The 19719-nt window shown below is 41.3% G+C and overlaps 1 protein-coding gene across 5 annotated transcripts; it reads right to left on the bottom strand.

Annotated features, from left to right (window-relative positions):
* Positions 1-400: 400 nt before the first annotated feature.
* FANCE (FA complementation group E) lies at positions 401-18114 on the bottom strand. Of its 5 annotated transcripts, none has more exons than XM_061632302.1 (11): positions 17867-18108; positions 16423-16656; positions 13288-13957; positions 11631-11675; positions 11351-11410; positions 10889-11032; positions 6371-6494; positions 4033-4108; positions 2948-3014; positions 2415-2540; positions 401-1426 (listed from the first exon to the last, which is right to left on the bottom strand). In XM_061632302.1, the coding sequence occupies exons 2-11, from the start codon at positions 16644-16646 to the stop codon at positions 1316-1318; spliced, it is 1647 nt and encodes a 548-aa protein (XP_061488286.1). In that variant the 5' UTR covers positions 16647-16656; positions 17867-18108; the 3' UTR covers positions 401-1315. The 5 variants fall into 5 exon arrangements, with proteins under 5 accessions (XP_061488286.1, XP_061488288.1, XP_061488287.1 ...); XM_061632304.1 differs by lacking the exon at positions 17867-18108 and adding an exon at positions 17734-17860; XM_061632303.1 differs by lacking the exon at positions 17867-18108 and adding an exon at positions 17636-17860.
* Between the last annotated feature and the right edge of the window lie 1605 nt (positions 18115-19719).

Consider the following 19719-nt stretch of genomic DNA (forward strand, 5'->3'; position numbering starts at 1 on the left):
TTGTAGTGATTACTTTTGAGTAACTGTAAAGTAATCAATTCCTTTCAGCACAATTGTAATTATAATGGTAATTTATTCCTTTTGGGGGCCATGTAACAGTAATTGTAATTTAAAAGCAGTATCATACAACTTTAAACAGTCATGGCTTCTCCCAAAGAATCCTGGGAACTGTAATTTGTTAGGAGTGCCATCAGTTGTCAGGAGACGCCAATTTCCTTCACAAAGCTACAAGTCCCAGAGTGGTGTAACAATCAGTCCCTCTTCCCCAGGAACCCTCTTCATAAGTAGTCTGCTTATTTCTGGTTTTATACTCTATTCATTGGCTCCATGTATTGTCCTGTGACCTAGGGCGTCCCATCTTTCCATCCCAATTCTGAAAAATTACATTGGTTGAACTGGATTGATTTTAACATGCCATGTTTATTAGCAGCCATACAATTAGGTCCGTTAACTTATGGAACCTAACACTTCAGCACTGGGATATATACCACCAATAAAATTGAGCTTGGACCCATTAACTGCTGTTTTCTGTCATTTAGTTACATTCCCCATTAACTGTATCACCTCACAACTTTGAGCTGTAGTGGCCTAGATCTTCCCAAGGTTGGCTCTCAGTTACTACTGTGGGCTTTCCCCCATTCCAGACCTCTTAACTTTTACCTACTTTACTCCTCATCTCAACTGCCCCAACTGGTCAGCCATCTCTCCTTTTATGCTCCATGGAGTGCATGTCCCTTGTCCCTGCCCCCCCCCCACATCAGAGATGCTAGGCAACTCTGAGTGATGCATCCTTAGGGTAACTCATGAAGCAAACATGCCCATTTGCCCCAGCAGTGGCATGCCAGGGAAGCTGCTACACCCACTACATACATGCCCTCATTTATTAATATAGTTAAAAATATATATTGCTTATAAATACACACAACATATGTGTAATCCTGAATTACAGCAATCTGAGAATTATGCATATTCCATCTGAGCCATGTAAGTGCTCAGACCAAGTCATCTAGCTAGCATTTTTGTAAAGTCACATAGATAAAGAATCAAGTTAAAAGTTAATGGTTCAAAAGACATGGGTATATTTGATTCCTCAGCCTCTTCAGTTTTCTTCATCTCATGGCTACCAGTATTAAAGAAGAGTTGCATTCTTCCACACAGGATGGATGGGTAGACCTGGATGCCGAAAAATCCCAATGCATTTTGATTGGCAGTAGACCTGGCCTCCCTGTCTTGGGACGGCAGGTCTGTTTCACCCATTTTCCAATGGAGACACCTGGATCCTGAAAAAAACCAGCATTTCTCAATGCACTCAAGTTTACTTTTTATCTGAAGTCACTCGCTTTAGTGCAGCCTGGAGAGACTTTTTCAAGATTGTTTTGTTGAGGTCCAAAGCACAAGATAAGCGATGCTGGTGGGCCAATGTAATCTAAAAAGGAAAACAAAACATAGCTCATGCTGGTGGAAACCCATAACTTCTTCATTACATTTACCTAGGTTGATTGTGCCTTCATCCTCTACTCCAATTGCCTAGGTAGTCTACAGTAAACACAAAAGCTCAAGGGCAAAGCCTATTGGTTTATTTCAACATTAATTGTAGGGCTCAGTTACACATTGCTTTCCAATAGATGGCATTTTTTGGTCATTCTCACAATCACTTGGGGCTCTGCTTCAAGATACAGTTTAAGGAATTTCATACGAGAAGCACATTAAAAGATGAGTTCTTTCCTTAATTTTGCAGATTCAAAGAATATTAATTGATCAAACACAATACACAGCTACGTTCACCATGCATTAGTAAGACCAAAGTCACACCTGGTGGTGCCATACTCTGAGAACATAGGGTTGGGAGTGGAATTCACTATTTTGTCTCTGTTTCTTAAGGTTTTCTATGCCAGTTGTGTCCTACTGGCCTTTCCAACCAAGCTTCTAACTCAGTCAATATTCAGTAAAGAGGGAAAATCTGGAAGGACTCCCTCTCTCTCACACACACAGAGAAACAACCATAATTTTAATACTGAGAACAATACACTAAGAATACAGAATTGGAAACCCAGCCTACTATCTAAGCTTCATTATCAGGTCAGAGGAGCACCTGTATTCCGCCACAGATCTCAACAGAATTGAGACTGCTCAACACTTCCTATGATAATCAGGGTCTCAGTTTCAAAAGGCATTCCAAGTTTATGCTGTGCAGTAATCCAAAAGGTAATCCAAATTTATGCTGGGCTCCTACTGGGAGGAAGGTCAGGATATAAATCTAATAATTAATAAATAAATAAGTGAAGGAAATGCTACACACAAATATACTGAAACAGATCCATTTCACCAATGGGATAGTATAAATCAATAGAGATATTCAAGAGATTAAGTTGCCATTTTCCATTTCTCTTCAAGCTCCTGTTGCAATTACTCACACTGCCTTGGTAATTGGTCAACACCGTTAGAACCACTTTTGCATAATGCATTGATGCGGCAAATTCTTGAGCCATCTGGCAAAGGTTTAAGATCAACATGTTGAAGAACTCTGTGGACAACTCCACCTAAAAAGAACAGAAGAGGAGGAAGAGAGGCAGCAGTTAGCCTAAATATTAATTACCCATGTGTGCAATATCGTTCAGGTATTCTCAATACAAGCCATATTGGTGAAGAATAAATTAGCACCAGGCCAGTAGAAAGTTGCCCAGGCAGAGGCTTCCTTACAAACCAAAGGAACTCAGACCACAAGTAGCTTTGTGCTACTTTTTGAGATGCTGCCATTTGTATGTTCCACATTCAACAAGGCACACACCGTGCTGTCAAGAGAAGGAACAAAAATGCACTCACCAGAGAATTGGCAGCACACTAGTCTGAAGAGACAAGTCTGAAAAGATAAGGTTGTCTCCATGGCTATCCAGCAAACATATTCTATATTGAAGCACAGGAAGATTTAAATGCATATTATAGTCACCTGTCTTCCCAACAAAGCATGCACAGCTGTGAGGAGATCTTCTGACCATGGCATCTCTATAATATGACTGCAAAGTAATTTAGAGGAGGAAAAGACAGAAAACCAATATTATATTTGTGGTGTACTTTGTGCCACTCACTAAGCCTATTCCCTGGCTCATGAATACGTTAATAGTCACAACTGGTTAATAACACTGTCTCAGCATTGAAAAGACTTTGGGTCTCTATGAAGGAGTGGTTAGAGAACAGTGCTGCAACCTTTAAACAATTAATTGATCAAAAGCATTTTAATAAATTCATAAGGCATTTCTAATGAACCAAGCAACACAGTTTCAAAAGTGATTTTTTAAAAACTGTAGGTGGCGGGCGCCATTTTACTTTTACACAGGACAAAATGCTTCTAAGATGATACCTGTGGACGTGTATGTGTACCATCTAACAAAAGCATACAAATTTTCTTCACAGCTATTATTGTAATAATATGGACATTTATGATTACTCATTGATTAGTGATTAAAACACCTGATTGACTCAGATTTCTTTAATCTTAGTGCTAGATAACATAAAAGTAAAGAAAGTACAAGAAATACACTTTTATAAGAAGTTGGCAACTTTTAATACAAGTTTGGGAGCCTGTGGCCCTCTAGATTTGGACTACAGCTCCCAGCATTCCTACCCATTGTCCTTGTTGGCTTAGGCTGATGGGAGCAGGAATCCAACAAGCTGAAGAGCCATAAGACTATCACCCCTGTTTTAATTTTTTTTAAAATAAGAGTAAGAAAAGATTTAGATTTTATTCATTGTTATAAAGTGCCGCTATATATATGATAACACAGAGGGACTTTATAATGAAAAAGTGGGAGTAAAATGAGATTGTGTGATATGCAGCAGGTGCATAATCTGCAATTTATGTTCATAAGGAGGCATAGAAGCCTTCCTATTACAGTCCCAGATGTCAGATCATAGCAACTGAGGATTCTAGAGCACTTTGACACTGACTAGGTTTCAGTCTGATCAAGATTGGAAATCAACTACTTTTTCATGCAGTTCTAATACTACATTTCACTGTATACTAGGAATGTTTACCTGAATACCAGCTTCACATATGCTGGGTCCAAACACTCCTCAATTAGTTTGCACACCAGCTTCATCTGCTCAAGGCCTGCAAAAGCAAAGATACCTCAGATTTGCATTTTATATTGTTTAAGGAACATTCAAGAACTTTATTACCAGAAAGGGGATGACTTAGTTAAGTTGGTGACATTCTTATTTGGTAATTTCTTTAAGAAACTTCAGAGGCTGATGATTTTATTTATTTATTATTTGATTTATATCCCGCCCTTCCTCCCAGCAGTTACCCAGGGCAGCAAACAAAAGCACTAAAAACACTTCAAAACATCATAAAAAGATGTTAAAATACATTAAAACAAAAGAACTTTAAAAACATTTTTAAAAGCTTTGAAGAGATCTTAAAAAAGTTTTAAAAACTTATTGTTTTAAAAAAACAAATTCACAAGTGTCTTGTACTCAAACCAGTAGTTTGAGTCTTAAAAAAAAGTGTTGTAGTGCCAGCCTACTCAGAGCCCTAACTCAATATACTAGTTCTTGTTGTGTATGGTTCTGATGATTTGGGAGAGATATGCTTTCTATGCAAGATCATAAGTCTATTTATTATAATGTTACATATTCTTGAACTGATGTAGATAAGTGTAAAATCTACAAGAATTTTATTATTATTATTATTGTTATATTTGTATTCCACTTTTCCACCAAATTGTGCTTAAGGCAGCTAGCAATAACACAATACAATAAAATATGATGAAATACAATGAAACACAAAATAAAAAGCATAAGGCAGAAAAAACAGCCAGTTAAAACCAACTTCAGCAAATCTACAACCCAGCCAAAGGTCTGTCGACACAAAGATGTCTATGTCTTCTGGAAGGTCATGAGACTCATGTTAGCAGGTTACCTGGGAACTGTCACTGAGAAGGCCCATCTTGAGTTCCCACCAAATATACTTCAGATGTTGGTGGGACACAAAAGGGTGTCTCCTCAGGATCTTAAAACCTGAAGCATGCTGATATCTGGGATAATGTGATCTTTCAGATAATAGAGGCCTAGGTCTCTATTACATTTATCATAGGCCTATGATATTAGTATCCTAGGGTCCTTGTGAAGATGATCACAAACATTGCAAAGCATTTTGCAAATTATATTGATAAATAGCAGGAAGTACCAGACTGAAGTAATATGGTTTAGCTTAGAACCAGAGGCAAATTTTAAAAAATAGTTTATAAGACCTTTAAGTGAGACCTGCAAAAAAATGTTTCAGTGTACCTAACATGAGTGCTTTTGTTCAGGGTTCCAACCAGAGAGGCAGCAATGCCTTCTTTTAGGATACTATAACCCAGGGATAGGGACCCTGTGGCCCTACAGATGTTGTTGGACTCCCAACTCCCATCAGTCCCAGCCAGTATGGCCAATGGTAAGAGATTATGGGAGTTGGAATCCAGTAACATTTGGAGGTCTATGGGCTCGTGCCCCCCCCCGTTATAAGAAATTCAAGCAGAACAATTTATTCCCCACCCTTTTCTATATTTCTTTTCCAACTGACACTCAACATTCTGTGGCTCCTGGCGATCACTAAGTATGGTCAGCATTCATTGGGCTTTTGCCCCGTCCTTTAACATTCTATTTATTGAAACATGCTGATACCCTCTCCCCCTTGTTTCTCAGTGGTCCCATTTTGCCTCTACTACTGCCACTGCTCAACCACCTGAATTTGCTGTTAGAGAGAACGACTTATGCCACCACTCAGGGCCAGCACTAGAGGGCGGCCAGGTTGAGCCATGACCAAGGGCCTCTGGGTCCCGAGGGGCCCCTCCTTAGGGTAGGTAGGTAGCGCTCCCTTCTGCAATCCACAGTAGTGTCGCCTCCCGACCCTGCCATGGATCGCGAGAAGGAGCTCCCAGGCACCCCCTCTACTGCCGCACAGGCCCGCAATGCCTACCTGTATGCTCCACCTACCTCTCCCTTGATGTAAATGTTGATTGTGCTGTAGGCGCAAGACTGCCATCAACCAAGATGGTGGCTGAGGTTTCCCTAAGAGGCTGATGTCCCGGCTGCCATCTTGGTTGATGGCAGAGATGCGCGCGTGTAGCATGCATGCATGCCATCAACCAAGATGGCAGCAGAGGCATCAGCCCCTTAGGGAAGCCTCGGCTCCCATCTTGGTTGATGGCAGGCATGTGCGCACATTGCGGGCAGCATTCACCAAGGGAAAGGTAGGTAGGTGGAGCGTGTGTGCATGCATGTGTGTGCTGGGGCCTGGGCATGCCTGGCACCGGCCCTGCCTCCACAATAAACTCAGCCTCAAGAAAAACAAATTAGTATTTTTTATTAGCAAAGCCAAAAAGCTCACCTTTCCCTGGAGCCTGTATAATGGAAGAAATCAAGGTGCAACAGATTGGTCGAGCATATTTGGAGCAGAACATCATTAGGGCAGTTGTGAGAGGCCAGGATGGTGGCTCAGTCAGCAAGAGAACCTAAAGACCAGAAACAGCACACAGAGAGAATATGGTTGGGTACACCATCGACAACCTTGCATACGAAGTCTTATGACCAAGGGTAAAATCACTAATAGGCAAAAAACCTTGTAAGAATGTACTTATAGCCAACAGATATTTCTATCAAACTTTAAAAAGCAAGGAAACTGGGCAGCTATAGTGAATGCACCAGGGGAGGAGGAGACCTGACCTCCTCTCTGAGATATTGTGCTGCCCTACAAATTTGTCAAAATGCAAACACAATTTGGGTTAGTCTTTCACATGTTACCAAATTCTTCCAAGTTACACAGGAAGTGGATTGGACTGTGAAAGACCAACCCAAATTGTGTTTACATTTTGACAAATGTGTAGAGCAGTACGATATCTCAGAGAGCTGTATAGGTCCCACACAGTGAAAGACAGACTAGCATGACTGGCCATAAACAACTGACATCGGGGAGGGGCAGGAAGAGGAGGAGGAGGGCAGGAAAGGGGAGGGGAAGAGATTGGATGGGTGGGCACTGGCAGAAGGAAAGCCCCTTTCCTCTCCAAAAGGAAAACATTGTGAACAATATCGTTTTTCAGGGTTTCCCCCATCTTTTTATTCTACAGCAGGCACATGTAGTCTCCCACCCAAATTTAAACCAAAGCCGTCACTGGACACATCCACACCAGACCATTATTTCACTTTAGACAGTCATGGCTTTCCCCAAAGAATCCTGGAAAATGTTGTTTGTGAAGGGTGCTGAGAGTTGCTAGGAGAAGCCCTATTCCCTTCACACAGCTACAATCCCCAGAAGAGGAGCTGACTGTTAAATCACTCTGGCCCCTGGAGCTCTGTCAGGGGAATAGGAGTCTCCTAACAACTCTCAGCACCCTTCACAAACGACACTTCCCAGGATTCTGTGGGGGAAGCCATGACCGTCTAAAGTGGAATAAAGGTCTGGCATGGGTGTGGGCCCCTAACTAGCCAAGGCAAACAGCTATGAATCTGGCTGTTAGAACACTGACAGTTGGTTCTTACTCAGCATACCTGGCCTTATCATTGAGCTCAATGCTAAATTTCTTAAATTAATTAAAAATCAGTCAGGCATTTTTTTTTAACTTTTAAACTGCAGAAGAGGAAGGTCAGAGTATGGGGCAAGGTCAGTAACAGGATTACAGGTACTCTGTGAACATGGCTGATTTTTAATGAATTTCAACAAATTATGAGAACTCTGAAAGAAAGAAGTCCAAAAGGGGTCTGGTTTTTCTCTCTCTTTTTACACTTTGAACTCTCGATTCTCTCTGTTTTGTGTGTTGCCATGATAATTTAGAGCAGCCTTTCCCAACCAGTGTGCCTCCAGATGTTGTTGGACCACAACTCCTATCTTCCTGACCATTGGCAATGCTGGCTGAGGCTGATGGGAGTTGTGGTCCAACAACATCTGGAGGCACACTGGTTGGGAAAGGCTGATGTAGAGGGTTGTTAAGCAAGCGTTTCTGAGTTCAGGACTATAGGTTTTGTAAGGTTTTGTTTTGAAATGAGCTTATGGGAAGCATCAGAATGGCATGGGGGGGATTTTCGATTTAACATTGCAGAATGCAAAAAATCCATGCTGACTATAGTATACAGCCACTCTTGTGGCTGTATAATACATACACCTTTGGTAAATCCAACAAAACCCATCTTTGGAGAGGAAGCTATAGCTCTCTTTAGTTAAGAGTGAGAAAAGGCTAATAGGATGATCCAATGCCCCTTTCAGGTTGTGTTGCTTCGATACCAGATGTCAGTATGTCTTATAAGATGAACAGCTCAAAATGCAGAACTAGCAGAATTCTGCAGAAGCATTTTGTTTCCACTATTCTACAGAAGGATGTGGAACTGATATCTAGAATGATCAAATTATGGACAATGAATACGCCAAATACTGATAACTGTCCCATATTTCAGGATGGTTTCCAATTGTCATTTCTTAAAAGGTACTGTTCGCAGGTACCTTTTGTTTGGCCATAAACTATAACAATGTTACTATTGTTACATTTTATGGCCAAATACATTTACTTAGAATGCAATCCTAACCTCCCCAATGTTGATGGCTGGGGCCCCCCAGTAAGGATGGCCTTTAGCTATCTCTCTCCCAGCCACTGTGGGGACTTTGTCCTAGTGGGTGAAAAGTTACTCCCAATGAAAAGTCAAAAAATGGGATGTTTCAGGGCAGGGCATTGGCAGCTTTAGATCCATTGGATACAGATCCTTGTAGATCCCTGGGCCTATCCGCTATGCCAGCTTGTGGCAAAAATGAGCAAAAAATTCCCACCACTTTTCACTCTAGCTGGCACGAATGAGAGGGCTTCCAATGCTACGACTGAAAGCCATTCCACTCCATCCTGCTTCTCCTGATTAGGGATGGAATCCTCTCCTTTTTTACATTTTGTTTTTAAGTGTGACCCTTTAATGGTCGTTAATGATCTGATTCCTTTTTCCTCTGATATCGTTTCATTTTTCCGATCTCCTTTGATTTTTTCTTTTGCTTTGCAGAGAATTATCAATGTTATCATTGCTATTTATTCACAAATCTCCATTGGTATTGATCTTTATTCTGAATTCTGTATTGCCTGTTTACATTCCTTTTCAAGTGCATTGCAGAGCAGATTAAGGAAGATAAGTCAGTGTCTTCCCCCTTGCTGCTTACAACCAACACCTCATTTCCCCCTGCTGCTTTCTGTCTGTCAGTTACAATCAACTCTTCATTGACATCAATGAAAGGGAATACACATTTGAAGAGCTTACAATGAAAGGGAATACACATTTGAAGAGCTTACATAGAAAGTATATAAAAAAAGTATCACTCACACTATTATTTCCAAGCAAATTAAAAAAAGAATCAGAAAAAAAGAAGAATCAGAAACCACGTGTGGAGAGTTCCTACTTCAAAATTCTCTCCACAAACATAAAGAATATCAGAAATAATAATTAATCCAATGGCTAATCCGATTATTGCAGAAACTGAGCCCATCGCTACTCCTGACTAGGGATTAAGTTTGCTTTGCCTCTTACTTACTAAATGACCTGCTCTCTCTCAAACACAGAATATGGCAGAGCAGAGACTAAAACATTCAGGTTTTGCGGCCCATGTCAGCAGCTTAGAAAAAATGTTATTTTAAAGGCTGCCTTCATCTATCATTTGACTAGTTGGTTCTCTCCCCCACTTCGCTTCTCCTTAAACCATTTCTATGAGTTTCAGTAGTTGTCTCCCAAGTCCCCATATTTCTCCAGTGTTTCAATCCTCATACATACATTTCTTTCCTATTCCTGACTTAGGCTGCAATCCAATACATGTCTACTCAGAAGTATACATGTCTACTCAGAAGTAAGTTTCATTGGGTTCAATGGGATTTACTCTCAGGTAAGTGTGTATTGGAATGCAACCTAAATCTATCCTAAGTTCTTAAGTTAACTGGTTACTTTATTTCTCTAAAAAGCTAACATTAATGTTTAAACTGAAATGCTTATTTGTAACAAGAAATAATACGTATGCAGAGTGTGGATAGCAGGCTACCCAGAGAGGAACTGCAATGTCCTTTAGCACCAAACATGTGCAACAGTCTCCTGATTTATTTATTTTTTAAAAACTGTGAAAAGTTGCTGTGAACGGTTGCAATCAGGAAAAAATGCAATCAGAAAATGCTGAGGGTGGGGTGGCTGCTTAACTCTTTCTTCCAGATGTTTACCCACTCAAATTCCCTCCTCCCCTGATACTTTTCAGATCTGTAGGTGAGGAAAGATGTGGATATATGTATCTCCCTTCCCCAATATCTATATAGAGGAGCAGGTGGAAAGCAAAAAGTTGAGACTGTTACACACCTCTCCCATGTAACATCTAGTCTGCCCTCTTTCACAACCTTTAAATAATTTCTTACTGATATGACATAGAACTGGAGCATGAAATATGTGAGCTTTATACCCTAATAAAATCCATAGCTAAATGTTATGTCTAATTACATCCTACACTGCAAATCTTATATTGAGCAGAATGTTGCATGAAGATGTCCAAGGTCCCTTTCAACTCTATGATTCTATGACAAGGAACTCTTTTTATAAAGCCTCTTTCAGGCTAGTGGACTTGAAAGCTTTCACCATTGAAAAAGCTGCTGAAGACTCTACTATTATTAAGGTAATATGCCTATCAATAAAGCACTGAAGTTTCTGCCAAAGGGAAAGGGACTTCTTCCTCATCCGATTGATATTCTTATAATATTTCTGTTTGCTCTTAGTCGGGCAGGGATGAGTTGCATTTTTTAGTGTATTTTGTGAGCATTTTAATATGTTTTTATTGTTGTTTTCAAGTCTGTGTTTAAAGTTTGTGAGCTTCATTTTGGAAAAGAGCAATTAATAAATAATACATACTTACCCGAGGTAGAAAGAGCTTTTTAGCAAGTACTGCTGCATTACTATAGCCAAGATCAGGTGAGAGCGCCACTAACCAAGTGCAAAAGTGCAGAAGTACATTTTCCGGGCACTCTGAGAGCTCCAGCAATGAGCACAGACTTTCCAACTAAAGGAAGAGGACACAAACATTACCAAGTGGTTTGTTTCCGAAATGTCAATACCACCTGGCTAGCTTTAAACAGGATACAGATTTAGTTGGTTGGTTTTGGTAAGATCCTGAAGTTTGGGGATATGGAATGGAGCCCTACCAAGTGAGTTATTTAGGATGCAATCCAATAAGTGTCTACTCAAAACTAAGCTCCATTGGGTTCAATGGTACTTACTCCTAGGTAAGTGTGTATTGGATTGCAGTCTTAGTTAATTAACTTTCTTAGATGCTTACAACTCAGCTGTTAACTACTTACATTCTTTTTACCCTACTAACCTGGCTTGGAGTACACTTGTTAAATACTTGTAGCTCAGGAGGAGCTGTCCCATCAGAATGCTAAAAGTCAAAGGAGAGAAACAGAAAATGTTTTAGAGAATAGAAGATGTTTTGTGCAGGCATTATGCCACTTTGTGTTTTTAAGGTAGAATGAGAGGATGTAAATATGCCTCCTCTTGAAATAAAATTGCTCCAACTGAATAGAACTTTCTTCAAGAGATGTTTGAGTAAAACTGCCAGAGCATCTGCCCCAAGTGGAAATGCAGTAACAAATACTTACATCAAACTGCATCTCTAAAAGCTCTTTAAGTTTTGGTACGTGATCCTAAAATACAGAAGAAAAACCAGTTAAATTTCACAAATTACTCTGAAATAAGGAGTCTGAAACGAAGCCGTTGTGATGTTCCTATATTAATGTATATATGGTAAGTGTTGTTGTTTTAGAAGATACATGGTAAGTGGAGTGAAAGAGGAGGGGGAGTGAATGGGCAGTAGAATGCGAGATGATTGGCTGAGTGTTTAAAATGGCTGAATGTATAAAAGGAAGAGTGAGAGTGGAATCGGGGGGGGGGGAGAAGAGAATGAGTGGGTTGCTTGGTGGGGTTTAGAGAGTTGTTTACCAGGAGGGAGGTGGAGTTCGGATTAGTATTGAGTAAAACCATATGCTTATGTGCCTTAAGAAGAAATCTTGTTAATCTTGTTAGCTTTGTTATCTGTAATAAATACTTAATTTGGTTTACCAAAGGCCTGATCCTTGGCTGGGGTTTCACAGACCAGAAGGGAGGGTAAGGTAATGACCAAGGCTGAAGGGGAACTGTAACAAATGGTGGCAGCGGTGAAGAGAATAACAATACCAGTATTCAGAGTCTCTGGGAATACTAGTATTGGGACGTTACTGGTGGTTGCCTAGCAGGGGGATCTGTTGAGATCTGTGCTAGAGCGGATAGGTAAACCATAAGAGAGTGCGGTCCGGACTGGTGGAGTCCCTGGTGGTGCCTAGAGACAGGCAGTAACTACGAGCAGGTAGGAACCTGACAGGGAGAGCCAGGGAAGGACGCATCACAGCCGTCTGTCAAGCATTTAAATGTTTCAGAGTAACAGAAGACACAAAAGCAGTTGGGATTGCTGCTGTTTCCCTTTCACCTCTTGTCTTATTTGTAAGGAACTCCCCATTGGAAAGTAACATATCAAAATGGCTGCTCTTTTTTTCTGGTAATCCATAAGCATTAAACACAGATTGCAGGCTTTCTTCAGACATTTCTGATGGACTGTCTGAAAACTGAGGTATCAAAGGAGCCCCAAAGTAATATAGCAGGCTTCCCCAAGTTGTTGCCTTCCAGATAGTTTGGACAAAAACTCCCATGAGCCCCAGCCACTGTGAGAGTTGCAGTCCAAAACATCTAGAAGACACCAACTCGGAGAAACTGTCAATATGGCACGGACATTAAACATAGGGGAGTATGGACCTTCATCCCCTCAAGGACTTGCCCTCACATTCCCTTGAGTTTGACACATTCTGCTCACTTTGCTGTCTGTTTGGACTTGCTAATCTTGTTCACAATGCAGCTTCTCAAGACCCACAAAAGATTCAGGTAGTAATTTCTCTTCAAACACATAGAAGAGGCAGATAGTTGTCACCAAAGAACCCATAAGTTTATCATGGGTTGGAAGATCTCACCAAAAAATGAAATATTTTTCCAATCCTGCTCCATATTTCCATAAACTAAGGTAAAAGATGCCTTGACTGCACAATCTACTCTGTCTAACATTTTCCTAAAGATTACAACTCACATTCTGTAATTGTAGAACATGCTCCAGCTGTTCAGTGGATTATTTTGCAGCCAGAGGGCCAATATTGCCTAGCAAGCATAAATAGAGAGGCCTCCCTTGCGCTCCTAGTTCACAAAAAAAAGTAAGAGAATCTGAATTTTTCATACCTTGATATAATCAGGGACCTCTGCAGCAGTGACCTGTTGGGGACTCTGATTGACAGTTTTAGTTTCTTCTGCTTTCTCCTTTGGGGGGCTTTGATATACATCATTGCTTAGATTATGAACATCTTCATTTCCAGAAACCTCAATCATGAGTTCATCCCTTGTGTTAGCTCCATCATCTCCCTGCTGCAGAGCACGTGGTCCAGCAAGTTCTGTATTCAGTTCAACTTCCAGTCGGGACGTCTTCCCAGGCACCTCTTCATCAGGACTCAAAGGTTCCCCTGCTACTTTCTTGTTTTTCCTAATCTGAGACACAGAATCAGGACCATCTCCAGACTGCACTATGCAGGGATCTACCTGTTTAACATACCAATGTAGTTTTCTTTCTAAACCAGGTTTACTGCAACTAGGAGCCATAACTTTCTGGCAAAGATCTTTCAGCTGCTGCTGACATGAATCTGATAGCGGGACTGGCATCAAAGAGCTATTCTCTTGCACCCCCACTTCTAGTAAATCCCTCAATCTCTGCACCCATAGGTCTGGGCTGGGATCCTGTCTAGAGGCGTAAAGTAGATGGCGGAGGCACTCTTTGGGCACAGTAGACTGTACTGTAAGCAGCAAGGAAAAGAGGTTTCTTTGACACAACACGGGAAGCAGCAGCAGTAGTGGTTTTCTGAAATAAACATATAAAAGAAGGAAAGGAAGAATAATTTTCCTTGATCATGACCAAGTTAAATGCTAACTCTATTGTAACATAGTAAGTGTTGGAAGTGGGGCAAGAGCAACTCCTGTTTTGTTCTTTTGTTTATGTTCCAGAGGGAAGATAGAGCTAGGGTCCTCCAGATGGATAGGCTTGTTTACCTTTACCTCTGATGCTCTGACTGACTTCCTTCTGTCGCTAGACTGTTACGTCTTTAGGGAAGCTTACCTGCCCCTCCTCCTCCTGCCCTTTTCACTCCTTTTCTTCTCCGACTGTCCGGAAGAGAGGAGACATCCTTTTTCTCTGCTCTCTCTCCTAGCATGGGGCTAACTCCCGCACCTGGGTGTTACACCTCCAACCTTAGTTAGTTAGTTAGAACTAGGTTTGCCTTTCTATCTCTATGTATTTGTATAAATAAACTAGCTTTTCTTATTTTACTAAGTCTTAAGTCTCAGTGATTTCAATGCAGGGTAAAAGCCTGCTTTCTTAGGTAAACGCGCACACACACTGGGACACCCCCATTTCAACATCTGCTGTTACTCTCTGCTTGCTGTTGTGCTGCTTTAAACGAAATTAAGCAACACAAACACACACAGCAACAGTAAGTACAGCTCAATGTGCAACATACCTCAGGAACTATACTTCAGGAACATTAATGAATGCTGAATGGGTTGAATGTTATTTACTGCTATTGCTGTTTTATTGCTATTAACTCCCAGTGTTGTCTTATGCAGTTTATTATTATTCTGTTGTAAAGGATGGCATTTTATATTCATATGATGGAAGCTGCCTTATAAGGACTCGGCCCTCGAACAGGGGTGGAAAACCTGTGGCCCTCTAGATGATGCTAGACTTCAAATCTCATCAGCCCCAGCCAGCATGGCCAATGGTCAGCAATGGTGAGTTATAGACCTACAATATCTGGAAAGCCACAGGTTCCCCAGCCCTGCTCTAAAAGGTGGCCTAAAAATACTTTCCTTTATATTGAATAGTCCTTTTTGCCAACATGTATTTATTTATTAGATTTACATCCCACCCTTCCTCACAGTAGATGCCCAGAGAAGTAGCCACTTTCCATCATGTTCTGGTGTTGTGTGCTTTTCTGCCACCAGGGGAAGTGGAGGAACCAGATACAACATTAGGACATCATGACATACAATGTTATATGAACATAAGGAGTTGCCTTATACTAAGCTAAAGTTAACCATTGTTTCATCTACCCCTGTGCTGTTTACTCTGACTAACAGCACCTCTCCAAGGTGTCAGGAAGAGAGCTTTCCCAGCCCTGCTTTCAAACTTTTTTTTTTAACTGGGGACACTACAGATTGAACTCAAGATCTTCTGTATGGAAAGACTTGTTGGGCTGTTGACCCATAGGCATTACTGTCTCTAGTTGTTTTCCATAAAGCCTGCAAGTTTGGAGAAGTAACTGTTATCTCCTGGCCTGAGAGAGCGCAGACATCCAAGGCCAGCGGTTGTCATGGTAACGTGAGATAGCAACTGGGAAAGTTCTAACAGAGTCTGTAAGTTGTGTCTTCTGTATATTGCCTCTGAACTGAGAGGTTGTCTTCTGTGTACCTTTGGAGAGAGATGTACCAGAAGGGGGGGTGACTGAAGAAACTCTACATGTATTTACTCTTAAGCCTGTTGGCCCTAATGTCTTAATAAAGACTCTTAACCTGATCTAATGCATCTGAGAAGTTTCTTGCTCAACTTAACTCCAAAGTAATGTATGCTGTGTCACGCAAGAACCGCCAACAAGACTGTGCTCTACTACTGAGCTATGGCTCCTCTCCCACATTTCAGAGGGAGAACCCAAGCAAAAACCTGATACGACAATGCCATTTTCAGCAGCAGTCCTGTATCTTCCTAATATGTAGTTCTAGCCGCAAAAGCCAGCTGAAGGCCTTTAACTACATAAAGGGCAGACAGGGTCCAAGCATAGATATGACCTTGTCTAACACAGTACAGAATTTTAAAAGGAAGTTCAGGTTGTTACTTCTGGATATCCAGAAGCACTGGGATCCAGAATTTGACCTGAGATCAAGCTACTAAGAGGCCATTAATGCAAGAAAAGAAAATGGAATTTCAACACAACACATTATAAGCACTATTATCAGCAAATAATACTTATTCTCTGACACAATCCAAGATTTTCATCTAAGCACAAAGGATGATTTCTAAAAACAAAACTTTCATTCATGCTCAAAGGATCAATTCTGCCATCTTTCACAACCCAGATTGCCTACTAAAATCAACAGGAAAGGTATATACACTTCAACACAATCTCATTTGGTTCTGAGCAACTTCCACAACCCACTATATCATCACTAAAGAATGTGTCAAATATTGCATAACTGAGGTTCTTAAGACTGAAATAATTCTAGCATATAAAGACACTACCTCAGGCTTTTTAATGAGAGATTTGAGCAACTCACAAGGTGAGGGTCTTCTCAGGCCCTTTGAGCACAGGCTCTTGAGAACACAGATTCTCTGTGAAGCTCTGCCAGCTGAAGCCCTGTCTTGGTTCTTCCCCAGGTAAGGAACGTTGAAGAGTTCGGAAGGCAGCCAGGGCTCCCCAATGCCCAGACATCAACGCACAGAGGAGAAGATGAGAAGATTTATCAAATCGCTGCAACCAAGGAACAGATGGACTATCCATGTTGACCGCACTGTTGATCAAATTCAAATGAATACGAAATAAAGTATATAAAACAAATCAACCATAGAGCAGGAATGAACCCAACAGTCACCTAGTCTAGCCCTAGCCTTAAGGCAACTATCTCTGTTACAATCAATAGCTCATACTTTAATCTCCATACAGCACTTAGAAAATGTTAAGTGCTTTATAAAAAATAATAATAATACTTTCCATATCACAAGTAGCAGGTGTAAACCGCATGCACCACAATAGAGGGATCCATGGAATAGCAAGTTTTGCCATGTTCCAATTTCATCTACTAAACACTTAAAATTTTCTAAGCACTGCACGTACAAGACAAGATAGATAGATGATCTAATAGACATGATACAAAAGGAAAACGAAATGAGCATTTTACACACACATAAATATACACGCACGCACACACATATATTCATTCCCAGGGTGAAATTCTGGCTCAGTGAATCCTTAGCTACAAGGTATTTCCCCAAGTACTTGTCTTTGTCAAACATTCAGTGAAAAGCTGTGACTCCTCAAGACAAATCCATTCTGGAGATTAGGGGTTTGACAGTTTCCTTAATCTTTCGAAGAGCCATGGGACTTACCATAAAGACTGCACAGCTGTTAATGAACCAACCTACCCAAAATGTTTGCCTCTCAGCACATTCACTCAAAACAGTGAAGTTATCTGTTTGAGACCAAAAGTCTTGTCATGCAATTCTTTCTGCATGATAGTTCTTTTCCTGCTGTAGCCTGAGTGGCAGCAATGGGGGAAAACAAGTCAACTGATTAATACAGAAACTAGCACAGTATTTTAAACTGCATTTTTCCTTTGTTGTCAGAGTGAGAAAAGCCTCACAACAGAGGAGGTCTAAGATTCTCTTTCCCTAACATCCAACGGAAGAATAAGCCGAGTTCTATAAGCATTTTCTTGAAAGTGAGCTCCACTGAACACAGCAAGCCTTACTTCTGTGTAAGCATATACATACCTACTTGGGACTGAGGCCCACTGCACTCAGTGGGGCTTACTTCAGAGCAGATACTCACAGGATCACACTGTAAGGTTGCAATTTGATGCATACTTCACCTGGCAATGCACCCACTGAATACAGCAGAATTAAGTTATAAGGAAACTGAGAAAGGCTCGAACTACACAGCAACTACTACTGTACTGGTCTAGCCCAGACGCAGTTCTCTTCGGGCGGGCGTTCCTCGCTCACCTCAGTCGAACCGCTTCTTTTGAAAACACGCAAGCGTTCGCTCAATCCGCCCTTGACTTTTCATCTTCCTTTCCCCGCTCTATTTTTCCCGCAGAGACGACTTCCAATCAGGTTGAAGATAGGCGGAGCCAGCAAGCTTGTCATACCCCTAGGAGATAAGAAAATATAGAGTAATTAACTTTGCTGTGAATCACTGGAAGTTTAGACCCTGTTTCTTTTTTTTTCTCCATCGAGACGACGATGAGAACAACCCATTGAAAACAATGGAGAAATCCTTGCTATTATCCCCCCAAAAGAGCTAATTCTCTTTCTAACAGTCCTTATATCGTGAGCGAAATTTATTTATGAATTGCTGTTTTATAACCATTTGAAAAATTGTCCCTCAAATGGCAATGCACTCCACTGTCCTCCACACGTAACGCAATGAGGAACAGGGCTTACAGCTGAGGCGCTGCAGGCGCAGTCACAGGTTAGCAGCAAAAGCATTTAACAGAGCTTGGAAAAGTTACTTTTTTTGAACTACAACTCCCATCAGCCCAATCCAGTGGCCATGCTGGCTGGGGCTGATGGGAGTTGTAGTTTTAAAAAAGTAACTTTTCCAAGCTCTGCGTTTTCATTTCGGCACACTTTTGCCTGCTGTTTTAAAGGTGCTGTGGTGTCTGCCCTTTGTTTGATTGTAATGTATGTGTAAATTAAATTTATGATTTCGTGATTTTAAATTATTGTAAACTGCTGAGTGTTGAGTAGGCACTAGAAGTACTGGGCAGAAATCTCTGTATGAAGAAAAAAATTAAAGGTTGCAATTCTGTACGTAGTTATCTCATAGTAAGACCCATTGAGGTCTAAGCGCCTACTGAGCAAGCATGGAATTGCTTTTTAACTAGTCTTGTAATAATGTGACCGAGAAGGAGGACTGATTTCCGATTTAATAGTTCTTTTTCCCCTAGCCGGAAGTGAGCGCTGCCCATTACAATCAATGGAGAAATTCAGGATTTTAGGCTGCAATCCGATAATGTTTACTCGGAAGTCCATTGGATTAAATGGAATTTACTCCCAGGTAAGTGTGTACTGGATTGCAGCCTTAGTGGAGTTGTGATTGGGCGGCATCTTGTCCACCGTAGCAAAGACGCTCGGCTTTGTTCTTTCTAACCTGCGTCTCTTTCTTGGGGGGAGGGGGTGCTTTGAGGCAGCCTGTGTGTGTGTGTGTGTGTGTGTGTGTGTGTGTGTGTTATTGGAGGGAGTTTTTATTTCAAAGCCTAACACGTCTGCATGCAACTCAAGCGTGGACGCAAGGCTTCTGGTTGCAGCTGAGCACTGGAGCCTGGCGGAGGTCCTGAGGAAGGCATGTGGGTAGGTTGATTTGCTGCAACAGTTTTACATGGATAATTTTTGGCTGCAGAGCCCCACTTCTTAACTAGCAATATGAACAGTGTACTGTATTGCAGGGATTTTGTAAACCACTCTTTCTGTCTCACTCTCAGACCATCTTCTTGCTCGCCCTTCAGACCAGGTACTAAGGACGCATAAGCATTTCCCCAGGGACACGTCCCCACTTCTCAGTTCCATAGACCGGAGACGACAGGAGGCAGTCATTTACCACAACAGTGTAGGGAATTGCTCAGCTGTGAAGAGAACTCCGGGCAACAGGCAGATGGATCAGGATTAGGAGACCCTGTGACACTTACCCATATGTAGGCTTCAATTCAGCCCACACGAGTCAGAGTGTTACATATACACACACCTCTTCATGCAAGCAAAACACTTGATCATGGTTCACGTACCAGCCAGGCAAAAGCATTTATTTATTAAACTTCTATCCTGCCTTTCCTCCCAGAAGGAGTTCAGGGCAGCAA

This window comes from Rhineura floridana, chromosome 6, assembly GCF_030035675.1.
Source record: "Rhineura floridana isolate rRhiFlo1 chromosome 6, rRhiFlo1.hap2, whole genome shotgun sequence".
NCBI lineage: Eukaryota > Metazoa > Chordata > Lepidosauria > Squamata > Rhineuridae > Rhineura > Rhineura floridana.

Bases quoted from the DNA above. Each gene is read 5' to 3' on its own strand.
- FANCE (XM_061632302.1), bottom strand. From the start codon at position 16,646: ATGGATAGTCCATCTGTTCCTTGGTTGCAGCGATTTGATAAATCTTCT. The intron at 4,109-6,370 runs GTGAGCTTTTTG...TTGCTTTTGCAG, and splicing joins TATACAGGCTCCAGGGAAAG to GCCTTGAGCAGATGAAGCTG. The intron at 3,015-4,032 runs GTAAACATTCCT...ATTACTTTGCAG, and splicing joins TATGTGAAGCTGGTATTCAG to TCATATTATAGAGATGCCAT.